This window comes from Saccostrea cucullata, unplaced genomic scaffold, assembly GCF_032062105.1.
Source record: "Saccostrea cucullata isolate Sc308-1 unplaced genomic scaffold, CSIRO_AGI_Scuc_v1 ctg478, whole genome shotgun sequence".
Lineage (NCBI taxonomy): Eukaryota > Metazoa > Mollusca > Bivalvia > Ostreida > Ostreidae > Saccostrea > Saccostrea cuccullata.
This window is the reverse complement of record NW_026921176.1, coordinates 102,317-124,194: the sequence shown is the minus strand read 5'-3', so window position 1 is coordinate 124,194 and position 21,878 is coordinate 102,317. Positions and strand designations below refer to the sequence as shown.

At 31.3% G+C, this 21,878-nt stretch overlaps 2 protein-coding genes across 2 annotated transcripts; both read right to left on the bottom strand.

Moving 5' to 3' along the window:
* Nucleotides 1–9,177: 9,177 nt before the first annotated feature.
* LOC134259353 (uncharacterized) lies at nt 9,178–12,179 on the bottom strand. Its single transcript, XM_062741941.1, has 3 exons — nt 12,058–12,179; nt 9,759–9,976; nt 9,178–9,556 (listed from the first exon to the last, which is right to left on the bottom strand). Exons 1-3 carry the CDS (start codon nt 12,177–12,179, stop codon nt 9,447–9,449), a joined length of 450 nt encoding a protein of 149 aa, XP_062597925.1. The 3' UTR covers nt 9,178–9,446.
* A 3,418-nt stretch (nt 12,180–15,597) lies between these two features.
* Nucleotides 15,598–17,091, bottom strand: LOC134259359 (uncharacterized). The gene is made up of 3 exons (XM_062741950.1): nt 16,933–17,091; nt 16,240–16,457; nt 15,598–16,023 (listed from the first exon to the last, which is right to left on the bottom strand). The coding sequence occupies exons 1-3, from the start codon at nt 17,052–17,054 to the stop codon at nt 15,914–15,916; spliced, it is 450 nt and encodes a 149-aa protein (XP_062597934.1). The 5' UTR covers nt 17,055–17,091; the 3' UTR covers nt 15,598–15,913.
* Nucleotides 17,092–21,878: the final 4,787 nt, after the last annotated feature.

The following is a 21,878-nucleotide window of genomic DNA, read 5'->3' as shown; positions in this document are numbered from 1 at the left end:
AATTGAACGTTTACTATGACTTTTATTCAGGTTTTGTAGATAAAATTTCACCGATTGACCAGGTCAATAAAAAATCTGCAAAATTGAGAAAATAAAAAATATAAAATAAAAGCCGCCCACCTTGATTTTTAAAACCAGAAGTCTCTGTTGAGACTGAAGCTCTACTGGTTTGAACTTATAGCAAAGGAAAAGAAAAGTACTTAAGCAGCTGGGATTTGAAATTTTACAACAGCAATAAATAGAAAAATGATCGTTGATAAAGTCTCTTTATGTTCTTAGTCTAGTCTACTTGTGTGCTTAGTTATATTGAAATCGGACCAAAACTGTAGGAGGAGTAGCATTTTGAAAGAATTTTACAGACATTTCTATTTTTAGTAACCTCGGCAACCCGTTCATCAAAATTAAAATTCGATATACAGAATTATGTATCTTAGTGTAGTCTACTTGTGTGCCAAGTTATACTGAAAACAGACCAAAACTGTAGGAGGAGTAGCATTTTGAAAGAATTTCACAGAAATTTCTATTTTTAGTAACCACGGCAACACCGTTCATCGAAATCAAAAACCGATACACAGAATTAAGTATCTTAGTGTAGTCTACTTGTGTGCCAAGTTATACTGAAAACAGACCAAAACTGTAGGAGGAGTAGCATTTTGAAAGAATTTCACAGAAATTTCTATTTTTAGTAACCACGGCAACACCGTTCATCGAAATCAAAAACCGATATACAGAATTATGTATTTTAGTGTAGTCTACTTGTGTGCCAAGTTATACTGAAATCAGACCAAAACTGTAGGAGGAGTAGCATTTTGAAAGAATTTCACAGAAATTTCTATTTTTAGTAACCACGACAACACTGTTTATCGAAATCAAAAACCGATATACAGAATTATGTATTTTAGTGTAGTCTACTTGTTTGCCAAGTTATACTGAAATCAGACCAAAACTGTAGGAGGAGTAGCATTTTGAAAGAATTTCACAGAAATTTTTATTTTTAGTAACCACGGCAACCCGCTCATCGAAATCAAAAACCGATACACAGAATTATGTATCTTAGTGTAGTCTACTTGTGTGCCAAGTTATATTGAAATTAGACCAAAACTGTAGGAGGAGTAGCATTTTGAAAAATTGTTTACAGACAGACGGCCAGCTAGACAGCTAGACGGACGGACGCCGGACGCATTACTATTGCATAAGCTCTTCTGGTCTCTGACCAGTAGAGCTAAAAATTCGGATGAGAATCTAGCAATTCATTTATTATGGCCTTATATCTCTTTAATGTGTTACATTGTCAATACAAAGAAAAAATTCTATCTTTAAACTGGGCATTATCATTTTTAAAAATAGAACGTTCTGTAACGGGAGAGGAGAAAAAAATACAGTGGACCAGACCAGGATTCAAACCCGGGCCCCATGAAACTCCATCAGGTGCTCTACCAACTGAGCTCTCCGGCCACCGGTGATTAAACCAGGCTGACCACTACATTCCTCCCTCCTTAAAGGTCTTGTGTCCTCAAAGACCCCAACCCAGGCTCAACCCTGGCAGGTCTCTCACCTGTCAGTTCCAGGGCATGGCACCAAATGTAACGGGAGAGGAGAAAAATGCAGCAGACCAGACCGGAATTCAAATCTGGGTCCCCTGATACTCCGGTTAGGTGCTCTACCAACTGAGTAGTCCGAAAAATCTGACATTTTCCAGGCTTTTTAACGTTTTTGATATTTTACGTGCCAGGAAAACATCAGAACCGGAGCCATTACAAACACTGGAAATTTCGTCGTCTTCAATTGGAGCTGATTTTCAATATTTGCAAACCGAACTAAATGCCAAAATCAGAATTTATCAAAAGCACAATGCCTCTAGTACTCACCAATACCCATGAAGAGAAAATATCACTCCACATTTAAACAGGACATGCAGGATTTTAAAATGCACAGACAAATCTCCACAGTGTGATAAATCCTTTTCAACAGATTGTTTATTTTATAAATGAACCATAAAAAATATATTGGTAAGTTCTTCGGGTATTCTACTATTGAAAACTTTTACTTTGAAATTTAATTTGGTTTGCAAGTACACTGTATCTAAAATCAACTTGAGAATGCCGCTTCCTATTGGAGGCGGTAATTTCTCAGTTTTTGTAATGGCGCCATTTTTGATGCTTTCCTGGCAGGTAAAATGTCAAAATCATTTTAAAAAAAAGTATACGTCGTCACATACATATATAATTTCCCCCACCAACAGCATTCAGCGTTGATATAATTAATGTTACAGTTATCTCTCTTGTGTCGTGTGGATAAAAAATGTTATTAGCACGATCGTCGTGCGGATAACAAAATTTATACTTTCAATATTTAATTTTTGGAAGTGTCTATCGGCACGACGGTCGTGCCGATAGGTCTCCACTTCCAAAAATTAAATACTGAAAGTTGAGATCTGAGTTTTTGTCAGTGTGTCCACTCATGCTTGAAAAGCACTCTGGTATAAAAAAGACAGAATAAAAGAATTTCTCCTCGCGCGACATACTTTTGTACTGATTTCTTTGTGTTTGAGTACTTAAATTTACTGACAAAAACTCAGAACTCGACTTACAGTTTTTAATTTTATAAGAATTTTTTTTGAATTTTCATTATAGCGAGCGCAGCGAGCGTCGCGAAGCGACGCTCGCGAAGCGAGCTCAATAGACTAACGTGTATGAACAGAGGAAATTCGGATTGAAATCTGTACATACGTCAGCCAAATTTCTCTGTGCAACATTCCCAGAATTCCTGCACTACCCAATGTCCTTTGCGCGAATAAATCAAAAATAGTAAAAAAAATTTAAAAGAACATTGTTTGTTACCGAAATCTTAACGAAATGATTTTGCCTTACCTTATTCAAAAAAATACCCCCATGTCACAACACCGGCCTTCACCTTGCCCTTCGGAAATGATACAAATGACGTCACCGGAAACTTACGAATTTTGACGAAGTTACGTCGGTTGCTTCCGTGAAACTCGGAAAACATGTTGCGGTGCATAGCAACATGCTGGCTAAAACATAGCAACGACTTACTTGAAAAGAACGATTTAATGCAACTTCTTTTCCATAAAACTAGCGTTTGCGTCCTCAACAAAACTTTTTATCTGACGTCATACTTTCGTTACTTCAACGGTTCGGGTATTTCCGATTTTGTCGGAAACTTCCGAGAAGTTTGGAATCTCGATCCCGATGCTTGGGAAATGATTTCTTTTTATTGTTTTGTTTTATTCTTTTTGCTTTCTTTTTCTTGAATGATAGACAGTACACGTGTAGGTTTCTGCTAGTAAATAAACTGCGCTCGCCCCAACGGTCACACCGTAAAACATATTACAAAATACCTTGATCAAGGTATTTGTAATACCTTGATAAAGCTATATAGCTTTATCAAGCTATATACCTTTATCAGGGTATTGTGCTGGACCTGGGTGATGCAGGTTCCAAGCCCATAGTCCAACTACTTTCTACTCAAAAGATGGGTAACTTAGAACAACTTACCGGATAGGTCTGCTATTTTGCAGATACATAAACAGTTGTACTTCTTTACTTAACACCTTCCATTTACAATAATGTTGTTTTCAATGTTTAGTTGTATTCGTGAAATTCGTGCTCCAACCTAAACCGCCATCTTGAGCGTTGTGTAAAAGTAGTACACGAGAGTTCATACGACGAGTGTGTGGTAAAATGAGTCAGCTACGCCGAGCCGGGCGGACCACCCGTTAAGAATACGTGTACCAACTACAGGTTCTGCACTGCTGATGTAATAAAATTTTAAAATATATATTTGTATAAAGCATGAAGTGATTGGTAGGCCTATATCCACATCAAAATATGAAAACACTGCTCTCGAAACTACCATTTATATAAATAAACAAGTTACTCAAAATTTAACTGTCACGCGTGCAGAGATCTAGCTAAAGCAGAAACATGCAATCAATAAGTTAATTCAAAGGTTAATGTGTTGTTGCATAACATATCAAACTCAAACATGTCAAATGGCGCTTTGTTATGCAAATAAGCTTTAGAAAACATTTGCACGTACTGATATTTTAATCCAGACACGTGTATACTTTACCTTAGCTGGTTAATAAGTCTTTCTATAAACAAATCTGGCTTACGTGTCATTAAAAGCAAAGCTGGAAGATCTACAAGTAAGTGAATTAATATTCCAGTTGGTTTGAACAGAGAATGACGACTTAGTAAACACCAAAATTCACTTGTACCAATGATTAATGCAACGACTTTTTTTTTCAAATCACTAAACAAGCTCTTCACAAAGACTTGCAGTCATGATTCAGAAGGTTCAACAGTTCAAATTATTAAAATAAAGAAATAAAATGTCGTTATTGTATTTGTTGTATTTGTAAATCTGTAAAGGACAGTTGTAAGATCCCTGTCATACAACATCATTGTGACTTTTTTTCATCATACATGTATGTACAACCGTTCATTTCCTATGTAAATATTATTGTACAAATTACAATTTGTATACATAACTGACGGCTTCCTACTGGCTTGGGCAAGTGGATAAACCCTTTAAAGCTTAACCAACAGATCAATGAACTGGGTTCAACCCCAAGCGGAGGCACATATGAACATACATGTAAATGTATTTATGAATAGAACCTACAGATTTTACATCTGAGATATTGCCCCATAAACAGTCGGAATTACTTGTTATAAAAGGAAAACAATTTCTTGCGCAGGTTGAACCTGTTCCATAAAGGGGAACAACCATAAAGTTTGTTAAGGGGACAGTGAAAGTCGTCTATTTACCTCAGTCTTGACCTCCTTGTACATGTATATTCTCAGCTTTGCCCGTCTGTCAATGAAATTTTATCTTAATTTACAAGGATTTGCTTCCCTTTCAACAGCAGACTGAGATATGCATGTTAACTTTTGACATTTAATAAAAACATTTTTTTTCTTATTAGATATCATATATGCTACTCATAAATCAGTGGTATAATTAATGAGAAACACTTTAAAGCATTTTGTTTACTTTATGAGCTGTAATGATTATATTTGTTCAAGATCGCAGCGGGTAACCTCTAACAGCTACCGGATCATCTTCGCTAGCCAAGGGTTTCTCACATCCTCTCTTTTAGAGTTTTCAAAAACCCTTGGAGAAGTGTTTTCTATAACTTAGCGAATACATGTACATGTAAAATATTTGTAAGAAAAAAAAAAAAGTAAGCTTTTACTAAATATATTTATCCGAAAATTAATACTTAACCCCCATTGAAAATAAAGGCAATAGAAATATATTTCTATTTCTCAGCGTATATATGTCTTTAGGTAGTTTCTAAATACCTGCCAAATATTTCATTGACATCTCAATTCACAAAAAAGTTATGCCCAAAAATGATGCTAAAAATATTAGGAGTGCAACACCTTTTTGTGACATTTTGAAAATTCAATATTTTTTGAAAATCTGTAATATAAATAATGATGGCTTATGTTGAAAAGAAAGGCTTTCCTGATAATATTTAAAATATTGAGCTTTCAATGTGGATTGTACTACCTTTTGTTTGACCAAGTTGTGGTCATGGCTGATGTTTTGCTCCCAAACATGAAAAAAATCTTCCTTCAGAATTGAATTTTCTGATTTTTATTTTGAAAAATTGACACAAAGATCATTTCACCAAATAGGTCTAACAATTACAGGGTTTGTCTATCTTTCAGATCTATATTTTTTATGGCCAAGAGTGAAAACATTTATTTTAAAGATTCAAGTTATATAATACAATACAATTTATTTCAATTGGTCACATAACACAGAAAAATATTATCACATAAATTAGATGTACATAATGAAACATTAAACCAATTTACCCATGGTGGTCTACAAATATTGTAAATACAATATATACTGTAGTGATATTCAAAAATCATATGCAATATTTTTGATGTGAATTGACTTAATAATCTTAAGATTTGCTCATTTTCATTTGTAAAAAGTCATATTAACTTTTCATTAATGAACATAATAAAAAGATTAAACCAATATTAACATGGTGGTGTGCAGATATTGTAAATACATGTATATTAAAAGATGAAGGTCTATTAATGGTTGCCAATGTGGACATCAAGGTAACTTTTGTTTGATCAAGTTCTGGTCAAATATGTAAAAAGTTGCATTCCTCCTCATCTAAATATAATGGAAAAAACTTCTATTCGTATATGAAAGTATTCATGTGATTTATTTGCAATATATAGAAAAAAAAAATAATTGACACAAAGTAAATTTTTTCAACAATTCATTGATTGATTGATTGAATACTTTCTGACGTCCCTATATTTCTGATATGGTCAGACGTGCAACACATTTTGGTGAAGGGCTGCAAATTTAGGCCTATGCTGCACCTACGGCCTTTGAGCAGCATTCGTCCACATTAATGACACCATCTATTTGCATAATATAGTACTAAATTATTGACAATTTCATTAGTAAACCCTTCCTTATTTCAATTTTATAAATTCAGATTTGTTTCATCTTTTCTGTGATTTTTTTAAATTAATGTTAAAAATAAAGATACTAACAAGATGTGTTTGTGAAACAATATGCACCCGGCGGCAACAAAGTTCGGAAAACTATTTTTAGCATATAGGTTACATTCAAGGTCACAAGGTCATTGGCCTTTGGTGTCGTTTGAAAGCACTCAAAAAATGCATACCAAATATAAAGTCTATATATAAAAGTTATAACGAAAGTTCAAAAAATTATTTTTAACATATTCACAGTCAAGATCACAAGGCCATTGTCCTTGGTGATAAAAAGTGTTTAATTAGTGGAGTATGCATTCCAAATATGAAGTCTCTATCTCAAATTCAAAAGTTTAAAGGTTAAACAACAGAACAAACAGACAAACAGACAGACAATTTCAAAACAATATATACTTCCCCGAAGAGAATTCCCGCATGCTCTCAAACAATTACACACAACTAGTATATTCTACCTCAACTTCACTGAAACAACACAGAACAACAACAGAGAACAATGCTACTTAAAAGACTCCCATGCTTTTGGTCAGGAGTGCAACAACTTAGACACAACTGTATACTTAAGTAACTATGGTCTACTTAGAAGAACTATTATTAATAGTCCTTTACACAAATAAAAAAAAATAGTAAAAGTCACTGGGAAGACTAGTAAATTTACTGTCCACACAATCACTACCTTCAAAGTAGTTTTACTATTTCAAAATTTATTTAATAATATTATACTTTCATGTAAATTAGTTGAATCCCGCTTGGTCGTGACACATTTGTTAAAAACACTATTAGTAAACAGAATGTGTAAACTAATCACGACGAATGCTTTACTAGGCACACTAGTTAAATTAGTCCGAAATATCTTAACGTTTTCCAGGCTTTTTTTTTTTAAACGATTTTTGATATTTTACGTGCCAGGGTTTCAAACGTCAGAACCGGCGCCATTGTTAAAGTGGAAATTGTGTATAAAACATTCAGTAATTGTAATAATATATATAATTAGAATTTATTAATAGCACAATACTTCTAGAACTCATCAATTTCAAAGAAAAGAAAACATCCCTCCACATTCCGATACAGGACTTACAATATTTTAAAATGCAGGAAATGAAAAGAAAATTTCGACAGTCTGATAAAATTTTTCATCGGATTGTATAATTATTTTATAAATGAACCATAAAAAGTTAAAAACAATGTTGGCAAGTACTAAAAGTAATGTACTACATGTATTGATATTTTGTGAGTTTGACGTTTAATTCGGTTCGCAAGGGAAATGTATATATATACGAATAAAACTACAAACAATTATAGCATGTTTTCCTGGCACGTAAAATATCAGAATCGTAAGAAAGCCTGAAAAATATCAGATATTGCGAACTATAGTTATATTAACTAGGTATTTCTTTCAGTGTATATGTTCATGTGGAAAGTATGAAGATGTTCATCATTTCTTTTTTGCCTATAGAAATTAAAATATATTTTACTTATTATATCGGAATTATTATTTTTGCGAATTTGGCGCGGACAACGGTGCGCGAATATTGCTAAGAATAAATTTCAAATTCTACCACGATTGTTGCCGAGATCAAAGAAATGCCGCGGACATTATTCTCCAATAAATCACGAACGTCATCATAAAATTATCAGATTAGAAACACGTATAAAACCTGTACAATTGAAATGCATGTTTAACTGTAGAAAAAAAAATACTTGTTTAGACCACATTGATGTGTAGTCTTTTCCATTATAAACACTGTAAATTGCATAAAGTTGCTGATGAATGTCGGTTTTTATAGGTAAGCGGGGCTATTCCACGGACCTCCTTACACATTTAAACAACGTGCTATTAATCACAATAAAGCAGAAAAACAGGAACATTATTTTATTATTGAATATTCATTAAAATCAATCAATACATACATGTATTACGAACAAATTTGTAATTTAAAAAGGCTATTTTTAATGCAACGAATTCTCAAATCGTCTGCATTCCATACACAGGTAAGCAAACAATATATTCCCTGTTTGTTAAATGGAACAGCGTATCGAACATGGTTCTCTGACCTATTTTTCTCTGGATTATAATATTAATATTTTTCATTTATACACAGCGAGATTGCCATTTTTCCTAAGGATTAAGAATAAAATTAATTTGTGAAAGTGCAAGGATGTGTCAATCAAACCCGCCACAAAATTTGAAAGTTTAACATCTTTTATATGAAATAAGAATTTTATTTAATTTTTGTGTGAAATGCTGTTAAAATATACAAGTCGTAATATAATAGAGAAGATAATAACTTCATATCTGTGCATTTAAAAGGAAAACTAATATCTCAAGTCACATAATTATTATGCATAACAGTTTTAAAATAAAAACAGAAACTTTAAAAGGTTCTTATCATCAGTATATATATAATATAATACAATCAGATACAGTACAGAAGCGAACAATTTCAGTAGAACAATGTGAATGTACATTAAACAAAAGTGAAATAAAAAGAAAGAAAAAATACAAGTATTGGATTACTTTTAGCTTTAACTAGCATTATGCTTATTATATCTGTTATGGAATTAGATGTACACTGTCAAATGAAGGCACATGTGGTTCTGATTATATTTATTATTATGACAATTCTTTTTTTTTTTTTTTGATGAAGGGATATCTTTTATTGCTTCCGGAGGAAGTTTCTGTGTCGCAAATTAGAAATGTCCAGGTAGAAGGAATGGTCGATGTTAATATTTTTCACGTGAGCTAATTTGAAGGACGGTTTCGGACATTCCATTATGAAAACTACACCCACACCAAGGGTTTTCTACAGGTGCAATTTACATAAAGCTCTAAATATAACATGGTCAACGGCGCTGAACGACCAACACTAAGAAATCTGGCCAATTGGAGCTAGGGATTTTGGACAGCTATTTTTATATCTGACGTCAAGACAGACATCTCACTTTGAAGTAAGCCTTCATTATGTAGTATTTTCCGAGAGATAACAGGTTAACATTAAGGGAGTTTCCGACGGAATTCAGACAGACGTCAGTTTCTAGAAAATAGAAAACAAGAAAAAAAATCACAACTGCTCAAAATTGAAGTATATTGATACGAAATATATTGTTAATATATTTTTCTCCCAATTAAAATTATTGCAATACTAGCTGTTCTTCACATTATTGATTCGATTGAAAATTTGCTCTATATAAAGCATATTTTTTGAAAAAAGTTTGAAATTGCAATATATTATATACCAGCATTTGGACTTCCCACGTACATATTGTTGAGTGAAAAATTATGTAAAGCAAATTTTTCATAACCCACAGGCGATTTGCTGCTAAAACACACGGAAAATGGAGAAGCTTTCCGAAAGCGCAGTGTTACCAGCGTTCTTGTCATCCGCCAAACTACCTCCCCCGAGGAACATGTAGGGTCCACATATAAATCACGATGTGAATCTGTGTCAATTATCCTGAAAAAAAAAGAGAGATTGAAATAAAGGTCATGGGATATTATTAATATAGAAAAAGTTTAACTAATGAAATATTAATTGTGTGGCCATTGATAAGGAGTATTATTTAATGTATGGCTGTATGTTTTACATTGTAAAAAGATAATGATGAAATTATATATAGAGATATGCATGCGGTATAAAGTCTTTTTTAAAATTCTTTTGGAAAAGCACTAGTCAATTGAAATATCGAAAAAAATCAACCAATGCTAGCAACTTTGCAATTATAAAATAATGATGCAGCGTTCAACCAAAAATGTTACAATGATGCAATTAATTCAACTCAATTATGAATACAAGCCTTCCATGAAAAAAACTTTGATCAACTTTAACGACAAATGATGCAAATATATACGAGGGGCGTTCAATAAATAACGTCATTGGGGCTCAGAAAGAAGCAAACGACGCTTTTCAATGATTTAGTCTTCATGATTTTACTTATTAATCTATTTTAATTCAAACACATGTCCGTAACATGTTTTATCCAATTTCTCATTGTTTTTAGAACTAATTTTTGGGTATGACCCTTAGTATACTGGAAAATGGCAGATCCAATGATTTCCTGGACTTGTTTTTTCCTTCTGAAAGGTGTTTTATTCAAGTTTGGAAATAGAAACAAGTCAAAAGGTCAAAGATCTGCAAATATTGTTATAAAAAACATTAACTTTCTGTTTATCCCGCACTCTTTAGGGCATTTTAAACGCTGTCATGAAGAAATTCAATGAAGTGGATTCCTGATTCTGGGTCCTTTCTCTGATAAACCTTTCGATTTCTTTGCAAAAAACTGCTTTCAGACACCTCCAAATTAAACTGTCTACAACAATTTGAACAATAATACCACTAATATTTAAGAAAATTGCATATAAATCTGTTTTTGTGCTCTTGCATACCTTTGCTCTTGGCAGACCTTTGCCATTTTTATCAAGTACATCTTATGGTAAATTTTGTTTTAATGGTTTTAAGCAATAGATATGTTCCAATATCTGTTTGAATATAAAACAAAAATTACTACAATTACTGATATTTTAAAATAATTGTTAAGACTTTTGTACACGCTGTCGTTTTCATTTTTTCAAAATACAGGGTGACCTTAGAGTATTAATTACTGTCAAACGTTTCTTAAAAACAGTGTAAACTACTCCCGATATGATGTCTATCAAATTTGCTATGTGTCTTAAAGTCAATCATACAACATCAAATATTATTTGTTGAAATTTGGCAAACAGTACATAAGTTGTTATAATTTTTGTTGGCAAGGAGGGTACCCATTTTTGATGCCCAATATATAATTTTTTATCTTTGAAATCCACCTGCTAATTTGTCTATGAAACAGGCATTTGCAAATGTTATTTCAGTGAATATTTCTTTGGGAAAAAATAAGTTTTACAGCAGCTTTAATGTAGCTTTTATTTTCACTCTAGTTTACAGATTCTTTACCATTCATTTAAAATTAAATAGTTGTTTCCCAGCTTCTCACGATGAAACTATGTGATGAAAAGTGGTCACATAAACTGTTATAAATTCATTAAAGATTCAATAATGAGAGAAAGTCAAGCTTTATGTCATATGACTACTATGTTGTATGTCATCGAGCTAATGACATTATTTATTGAACGCCCCTCGTATTATTGAAAGACACAGGTTTGCCCATTTTCCACACATGTATATCCATTAAATTATTTCCGTTTAGGATTTTGTAGCATTGATTCCCCACAAAAGTCAGAATTCTTGCCATACTTTCGCCTATGCTACATTTTTTTTAATAATAAAAAAGGTTAAAATAAAAGTGCTAAAAATTAAATGTATTCAAGAATTTTTTTGCATTGAAAATTAAATCAGATTTATTTTAGCAATTCTTTTTTCATTCAAAATTAATGAAACATTACTTAAAATACACGTACAAGTTTGCTAATTTTAATGAGATTATTTATAACGAAAAGTTGTATTAATAAGATAAGTAAGTGTATTAATTCTTATAATTTTTATGAATTGTAAGGAATCAAAAATTGAATTCTTTTAATCTTCTGAACATACAAACTTACTGTTCTCCATTCACATTTGCACACAGAAGACTGGCTCGATCCCAGATGGAAACAGAGGAGGACGAACCAATGAGGAACACAGCAAAACATGCCAAAACGGCACTAAATTTAAAGGCAAACATAGTTGTAAAAGGCAAATAAAATAAATTATACCAAGCGATTATTGTTTTAGATGCAATTGCAAACGTTTAAAAGCAATATTTTGAGACAAAAATGCACCAACATATTTATACTGTTTACGCGCGTCATTTTCAAATTTTCAAAACATGCATCTCGAGTAAACAAAAACACACACAGGTACAGAAACGCGTTGATCGTGACATAATTATTAATTTCACACCTCAGACAGGTGAATTTTTTTTGAACGAAGAAACAATGAACAATGAAGGTAAACGAGCACAAGGCATCGAACTATCAGTTTAATTTACGCACACTTTGTTCAATCGTTTGAAAACATTGTTTTAGTACACAACAAATTCACATGGAATTTCATGCATATTGACATCCCACCCCCTCTTTGTAAAAAAAATTATATTGAAATGTTCTTTTTTCTTTTACTATTACTTTAAATTTGGTCTTTCTCAACAAAAACTGCCGAGTTCTAATGCCCTTTGTATTCAGAATTATATTTAGATTATTTCTTACTATTGAGTTTTGTTTCATGAGTATGGTTTGAACACATTCTATGGTATAAATAAGATACAAATGGTTTACACACACGTTCTAACAACTTTTGAGGCTCTCGCCATATATGGCTACAACTGTCAAAGTCAACCCTTCTTGAATTACTGTAGATAACCAAATTTTATACGACTTCTTATTCTCGAAAGATTGGCAATGATTTTTGAAAAATTTTCGCAAATCTATATAATTTTTGGTAAATAAAAAGTTTATAGTTTACGAATTCAAGGTTTTGGCCATACCGTATTCTAAGCACAGAATTTTGTCCGATGTTTTACTTTTGTTTATTTTCTTTTTTATCAATCTTAATGCTGTAATCAATCTTGCTTGTTATGCAATATGTGTGTTATGATCAATTAAAAAGACTGAACAATATATTTTGTTTTTAGACTATTTGTCAAAATAAATTATATTTTATTTCCCGCTTACGCAGGTTATGTATTTTTTCTGCAACAGCCGCTTCCGTTAATTCCTGTAATAACAAACAAAGAAAGCATTTTATTGTTTAAATTTTTCTTATTATTCAATAATTTTAATATAAACCATAACATTTAAAATTTATCAGTTTTAAAAATCTTATCCTACATTTTTATTCAATCTGAAATAGTCCATGAAATCCTGGCATAATATTTAATTGTTACATCAACAATAATTTTACAATTATAATTTTATTATTTACAAAATGACAAAACTTATTAATATTTTGCTAAATTTTATATATTGTATAATACAAATCTTAATACAAATAATTGTATAATACAAAACTTAATCAAATTTAGCAAATTATCAGAAAAGTGTCAGATAAATGTTTTCAGCAGTTGATCCTGGCAATACATGTGTCTATTTACAGAGAACATGTGTATGTTCATTGACGTTTGAAATACAAAATGAATTTATCAAAATATAATTTTTCAATAATGGACTTCCCTTGCTTATGCAGCAATATACCTTCTGATCATCACCTGCATACTGATTTTATATCTTTCAGTTTATTCGATAGGCAAGAGCATGATCTACGTATGTAAAATTTCTAAAACGAGGAACATTATTGACAAACAAGTTGGTGAAACAAGAATATCAGCAGTCTCATTCAAATCATCATTTCATAAGTTCTAAGGTCAATTCAATGACCCTGTCAGCAAATACAATTTATCATTGAGTCAAATGCTGACTGACATTTTTCATGCTAATTGTAAGTCAATTATTTACACACTGATTTGACGACGGATTTTCCGTTATTTCCCGATCATGGCAAGGAGCATACGGCGGATGTGACCGGTCGACAGGGGATGTTCACTCCTCCATGGTACCTGATCCCACCTGTGCTATATTGGAGGTCCTTGTTTGCTCTGCTCCTATTTTGTATTGTTTTATGGACTTTTGAGCTTGAATACTGTTGTTATCGATCTCCATATATTTCATTAAAAGTAAAGAACTTGACACCTGTAACTTAATCGTTATACTTATTTCTTTGGGATCCCTGAGGAACAGGGAGTAGAACCTTATTAGATATACATTAAAAAGAACATTAAGCTTCAAATGAGAAGTGTCTCAGCACGAAAAGGTTAGGCAGAAAGCTATATTTTCTTGCAATCTAAATATATGAAGATCATTTAAAGCATAGTATGGGGGGGGGGGGGGGGGGTTGCTTTTGTAAAATATCAGCAAACATTACGCAATTAAGAAATTTCGCCAAAAATTTTATATATTTTTCAGATGATTTTGAGTGTTTATTATTTTATTTTTGCCAAAATAATTTTACTGGACACATACATCAAATTCATGAAAATACTCAACACCGTTTTTTTTTTATTTTTTTATTTATTTATTTTTTTTTTTTTTTGTTTTTGTTTTTTTTTTTTGGTATTTGTCAAATGATAGATTCAAAATACATCATATGTTTATAAAATATGCAAAAAATTAATAAATTTTGAAATATTTTACAGATAAAAACAAACAAATTTGAGAAGAAATGACATTTTCAACACAGAATAAGGTTCACTTATCTAGTAATTGAAAGTCTAGATTTGGTTTTGTAATGCATAGTAATTATTTGAATAAGATCAAAACAATATACATGTAAGATGTTTGCTACATTCTAGATCAATTGTAATGTTTTTACATATATTGCAAACTGGTTTTGAGTTTATATCATTTTTTAAAAATAATTTTGCAATAATTAAATCATATTTATTTGAAGTGGGTATAAAATTTTTATTTAAAAATTTCACAGTATTACTAACATGTAGATGAATTTCATTATTTTGTCACAAAAATGAAAGATGACGATAACAAATATGGAACAAATTTTTTAAAAAATGTTGAAAACAATACTTAGAAGAGGGCACAATACAATTGACCCCTGGATATCCCTGAGGAGAAATCAGTGGCCTGCCTAATGCTAAGACATTCATTTTTTGAGAAATTATTTCGATTTTATACGTAATTTTTTTTTAAAAACAGAAGTTGTCAATACTATATTTTTCATTAATCATACGCACAGGTACCTGATCTCACCAGTTTCCAGGGGATTGTATCATGCAGCAGGAACAAAAGAAACACATGTAAAATTTCTATAAAAAAAGAAAGTACTTCAGGTTTATTTAAAAGTTTGTTTTCCTGCGTGAAATATTCGAATGTGATTGTGAGTTAAGATATTATTTCTTGATAGATAAGGCATATTAATATCTTCATTGAAGAAAAAAACATATAAGAAATGAAAAACAAGTATATAAGTATACAAGTTATTTTATTTTAAAAATTACAAAAATATATTGTAAGCATTGTTTTGAATTGTAAATACACTGTAGACTATAAAGGAAAAAAATATGTAGAATTCACGACATTATGGAATACACATTGAGATCATTTGTTAACTACTGATTGTAGAGACCAGTTTGGTGTTTGTTAACAAAATTCTCTGTCACTTTTACATTAAGCTATTTTGTAGTACACAGACTGACTGTTTGCGATGGAGGGATCATTCGCATAGTGAACCAATCTGAAGAAAGTATGGTCAGAATGAGCACCATTAATCTTGGTCGTCGTACACAAGTTTTTTTCCAAGCCTTTATAAAATGTTAATAGCGCGGAACGTGCAAGGTAAACATTTATGGTCATTGGCATGGACGGCTTTTGGACGGATATAATTATGAGTTCTTATGTTTCTATTTCATCAAGAGGTACAGCTCACTTTGAAGTAGGCTTTCGTGATGAAGTATTTTCTCAGGGATAGCAAATTCACGTCCAAAACGTTTCCAATGGAGTTTAAACACACTTCCGTTTCTACAAGTAAAATACAAGAAGATTAACAAATTACGTTAATGATATACCTTCAAAAATATCTATCACATTTTTTATAGCACAGACTTAATGTAACATTGCAATTATTATGAATATTTTTTTAATCTGTTTTAGAAAAACGAGAGATACATTCTAGTTTTTAAAAATACTTTTTAAAGTGGAACATTTTCGACAATAACTTTTTAAACGAAATCTTACCAATATTTGGACTTCCAACGAACAAGTTATTAAATTGGATATCGTAGACACTAAATTTTTCGTAACCCACGGGTGCTTTGCTGCTGAAACACACAGTAAAAGCCGAAGGTTTTCGAAAGTGCAAGGTTACTATTGTTCTGGTCATGCGCCATTCTATTTCTCCAGAGGAACATGCAGAATCCACGTATAGGCTGCGGTATGAATCCTTGTCTATTATTCTGAAAAAAAACCTCAAAAATTTAGTGATGATAAAATTTTATAGTCTTGTTTCAAACAATTAAAATTTATTTATCTATAGGGTAAATAATTTATTCATTCATAAGAGTTGAACCAAGAGAAATAGTATATATTTATGATTTTATTTCAATTATTAATTAAGTATATCAGTATTGTCACGTTTTATAATAAATTGTTCTTTCTTAATCATTAAGTCTGAAACATAATTTAATAATGTTCCTCTGTACCAACCATTAAAACCTAATAACCTACTTTTATAAAATCAAAATTTATTTTTGGTACTTTCCTAATAAATGAAATCTACCAAAACATTGAATTTGAATATTAAGCAGAATCAATATGGACAAAAATTATCACAATTCAATTGAATTTTCATATCACTTTAATTAATAATTCTGCAATTATGCTAATATTTTAAATGAATAAATTGATATCTAAATTTGATTTGATACTTACTGTTTTCCATCCATATTTTTACATACAAGATTGGCTCGATCCCAGATAGTGACGGCAAAAATAGCGTTTATATGAGACAATGCAAGAAGAGCAAAGACTGTAGAAATAGATAATGTGGACATGGCTGTAAGAATATTTCTATTCAGGTATTCCTATATCGAAGAATGTATCTTGAGAGAATGATGGAATAACATACAAGAACATATTTATATACCTTTTCGAACGCGTCATTTTCAAAATTTCAAAACATATCGAGAGTAAATACAGACGCAAACGTACGAATGAGTAAATAAATCGTGACTGAATTATAATTTTCACTCCTCGGACAGGTCGCGTGGGTGAGCAATTTTATACGGCAGACGATAAAAGGTAAAGGTCGTCAAGCGCAAAAATCGAGGATCTTTCCGTCTATACATTCTTTGTTTAAACATATAAACAAAGCTAGCAAAAATATTATAAGCGTAAATAAAACGATTTATTTTTCAGGTTATGTTTGTCAATAAATCATTCTGGATTTCATAAACTCCATTCAATCTGATAAGAACAGTTCTAGAATATTTTTCATTTGCTGGTAACGTTTTTTTCTTGCAAAATTGGTTGGGTTGGAACCCCAAACTACTAGTACTTCTGTACTCATTGGCAATTGAAAATTGCTAATTAGTGAAAGACACTTCGATGCAACGAAAACAAAATCACTGTATGTTCTCTATTGATGTGATCTAGTAGCTGAACTTTCTTTCTAAGCAGAGCAGGGTCCTGTTTTACAAAAAAACGAGGACATTTAGACCAAAGTCTTAGGCTGTTTATAAAATTTTGCAAAATGAATGCTTCTAATTAAAATTTCAAAATTTCAAAAGCCTTTCCAATGAAATATTGTAAACCGAAAGTTATATGCAGATTAAATTTTTGTCTTAGCCGTAAGTTCCCTTGTAAAAGGTCTTTTTTTTATTTCATTTCTTTATTACTCTGATTCACGTAATTTCTTAAATTTAGTAAGTTATTGTTTATGCGAAAGATTGATATCATTTATCAATGTTATCAGTTTATTAGAAAGATTGACTGAAGTTATGGAAGCAATTAATCTTACTCGTATGAAGTGAGAGTCGATCGATAATGCATGCTTAAATATTGTTTTTCCTAAATATTTTAAAGTTTCATTTATTAGAAACATCTTATTAAATGACATATTTTAACGATGTACAAGAATGTGAAGATACAACATTATTATTTTTATTGTAATTATAATTCTTTATATTTAAATATCTTATATTTAAAAAAGGGGAATTGGTTAATGACAGAAATCGATCTAAAAAATCTATAAACGTTATAAATCTGTGAAGAAATCATAAAACCTGGATCACTGAGAATTTCATAGGTGGGATCGGGTGCCCAGGAGGAGTAAACATCTCCTGCTGACCGGTCATATCCGCCGTAAGCTCAATGTAATGATCAGGTTGACGGAACATTTTTAGTCGAATTCATTTAAAAACAAAGGCCTACATGTAACAATAGGTTTGAAACAATCAGCCAAAATACGACCTGATAATAGGTATGTATATTTTCAAGCAATCTCAGAAAAAGAGCGTGAAACGGTAAAAAAAAATAAGTTGCTTTATGCCTTTTCCATTCAAGTAATTTTAATGTTTGAATCAAGTTTGATATATTTAGGCAATTAAACACGTGGTTAAGTGTTTCTTGATTTAGAAAGCAGTCAAAGAAGTTCGTGCCTTTAAATCAAATCTTAATTAGATATGGAACTTTCAATGGGTCAACTAAATGTCTGTCACATGTTAGTTAATTAAGATATTTATAATATCAATGTCTGTTTAAATGAATGTATGATGTACATTTATGGTTGTAGATAACTGGAAATGCGATGTAAAATGTCCTTTTGATTTGCAAGGTGATGACCTTCTTTGTGTTTTATCTAATAAAGATACCAAAGCTATTTATATGATATTAATTACTAGTATTATTTAACAAACTATGTGAAATTCCTTCATATCTTTTAATTATTCTATCTAGAAATGAATCTATTCAAAAAAATTTGTAATACAAGAAAGGATTGATTAACAAACCAGAGGGCTTCAACTTTTACATTGTCAACTTTCCTTTTGATATAGCAGAATCCCACAATTTGGCCATCTTTAAAATAATGTTTTGTTTGCCCTCTTCCGACTTAGAAAAGAAATATTGGGTTGGTAGGTAGGTGAGGAAATCTTTTTTTTCTTGACGGGATAAGAGAGATGAAAAGGAAATAAATTTCGTGTCCTGGGATGTGAAAAAAGTTCTGTCACTCGGTCGGGAAAGGGCAATCAAACATTTTTTAAATGGCTTATCTGCATATGGTGTTTACGCTTCTCAACATTTTTCATTCCAATGAGCACCATCTGAGTAAGAATGTTTTAACTGAAACAAACTACAGTCAGATAAGTTGATGGTACAGGTATTTTAATAAACTCAATACTTCATAAATTGGTTGGTCTTTATAATGACCGTGCTTAAACATTCACACGAAAACGGCAGTCATTTGCTCGTATTTGGGCTGACATTTATCATACAAATTGTTATGCATTTGTTTTACACTTTTGACTACAGAATATTCAATATATCTGATCATTGCATTGGGTTCAAAGCAAATAGGGTGACAGAGACGCTGAATTCTCTTAGACACCTAATCCTATGTCTTGAATTTTCAGAGATCCGTGTTTCATGTTCTATTTACAGAATGCTGTGGCATGTAGGTTTTAGATCGTTATTTTCACTTGTATCATTCTGTCGACTCAAAATATTGTCTCATCATGTTCATCAAGGTACACTGTAATATAATTTTCATAATAGTAGGATTTAGAAAGTGAGAAATATTGGCAAATGTCATAAATAGATTAAAACTTTAATGAATTCTTCTGGGTTCATTTATAAATATATGAACTACTGAAAATTGTCAATTACTCAAAAGCAAAAGATGTGTGCCTATTAAGGATTTTTTATCCAGTCTAAAACGTTCGTCAAACAGACTGTTTTTTCACTTTCAAAAATATGTTACAAAGGAAAAAAATGATGCATTTTTCTCCAATTGACCACAATTAAAGCTAGTAAAAGCAAATTGATGTTAAACTACTAACCCAAGGCATCTCAATATACAGAAAATCATATGTACAAGAGCATTTCTTTATCATTTAACACTGCAAAAATGTCCAGTCCCATTTCCTGACACTGACTATACTATGACCACAATATTGTCTCTCGCAGTCCACACATAGGATAAAAATCTGTTATATTTTTTATGAATGTATTATTGCTTCCTGTCCGCTGAAGGCGTTTGGTTCATAAGCACTAATGACACTCCATTAATTACTTACTCATCACCGTCAGACCACTTGACCTTGCTATACAGAATATGGGGGAGTACCTACCATGAAGATGTCTACCAGGATGTGTACTTTTAAAAGTTAGTAAAGTAATTCTATTTTTTAATGATTCAGAGAGTGAACGTGCGGTACCAATGCACTTAATATCAATTCTCTTGCACCATTTTCAAAATGTTACAATTCCAGCATAATGGGAAATGAGCCATAAAGGAAACAAATTAACGAAGACTGATAAACTTTAGTTTAAACAATTGAACATTATTTGATATTCATTTTTTTTGGCGTTTAGTTCTTTTTTTATATTTTAAATGTTCAGAATTATATAGTATGACTAAATGATACACTCATTCTAATTTACAATATAAAAATGTGTCACCATTTTGATAGTTTTAATAAAGTACATATAAGTAAACATGTGTTATACAAAACAATAAGAAACATTTAATACAATTAATATCCAAACACCCGACTCATCGGACTTATATGTCACTTTTAACAAAAATATATGAAAAATATATACACAAATATTACATTTTTTTATACTTGTCGGTGCATTTAAAGGTATAAATATTTTGAATTTGTTATAAAAATGACATGTCACCATTTTGAAATTGTTTTAAATTTAATAAAAAGTACATATATATTATTAAGATGAATAACCATTGAGTTATTTTGGACCAAAATTAAATGAACTCGGGCGTTTATTATAGCCGTGTTAGGCAAGGATTTGACCCTATAAATATTAAAGTCTTTAAACGTCAACTTAAATGGAAATTGGAATAAACATAACATAATTATGCCATAATTCAAAGCTATTCGGACAACTAATTGATGCATATGCACTAGAAGCCGAAAAGTTCAAAACTTTTAACAAAAACCTGCTATATGATTTAGCCTTTACGGCAGAGATATGGTCAAAATATTGCCGATTCGGCGTAAAGCAATCAATCATATGCATTGGATGGACGAAAAGAACTATGACCAAACCCTTTATCTTTATTTACCGATGGGAAAATGGTTTCAAGGCATGCCAAATTCTGTTATTAAATGTATGTAATTATTAAAAAGAATGGACAGTTTTCCAAAAAGAATGGACACTTACAGGTAAATTAAAAGGTTGTTTAGTGTTTGGATAGTTAGCTCAACATTAAGCTACAGAATGAACAATACTAACAGAAGGTTTACCTCACAATCATGTTTTAATCCAAGAGATATTCCCCATTGCCTTCATCAATTAGATTTTTAAAGTGGAATCTGTAACATAAAGGGGTACATGTACTGTATACGAATAAAATTTAGTACAGAAAGAAGTTGGAACCTTTCGCGAAATAAAGAAACCACTTTATAAAATATAACGTATTCGTGCACATGTATAAAGAACATTAAGAGATATAATCAAATTGTAGTCGCTTTCTTGTTTAAAAAAGATTCCGTCAAATATAGCAAACATTATTCAAAATACATAAACAATAATTCATTTTGAGAATTGCTTAGTTTTTAAACGACCCTTGCTTAATTTTTAAACGACCCTCAAAATGTGATCTTCCAAACTTGCAAAAGTTTGACTGTCGATAA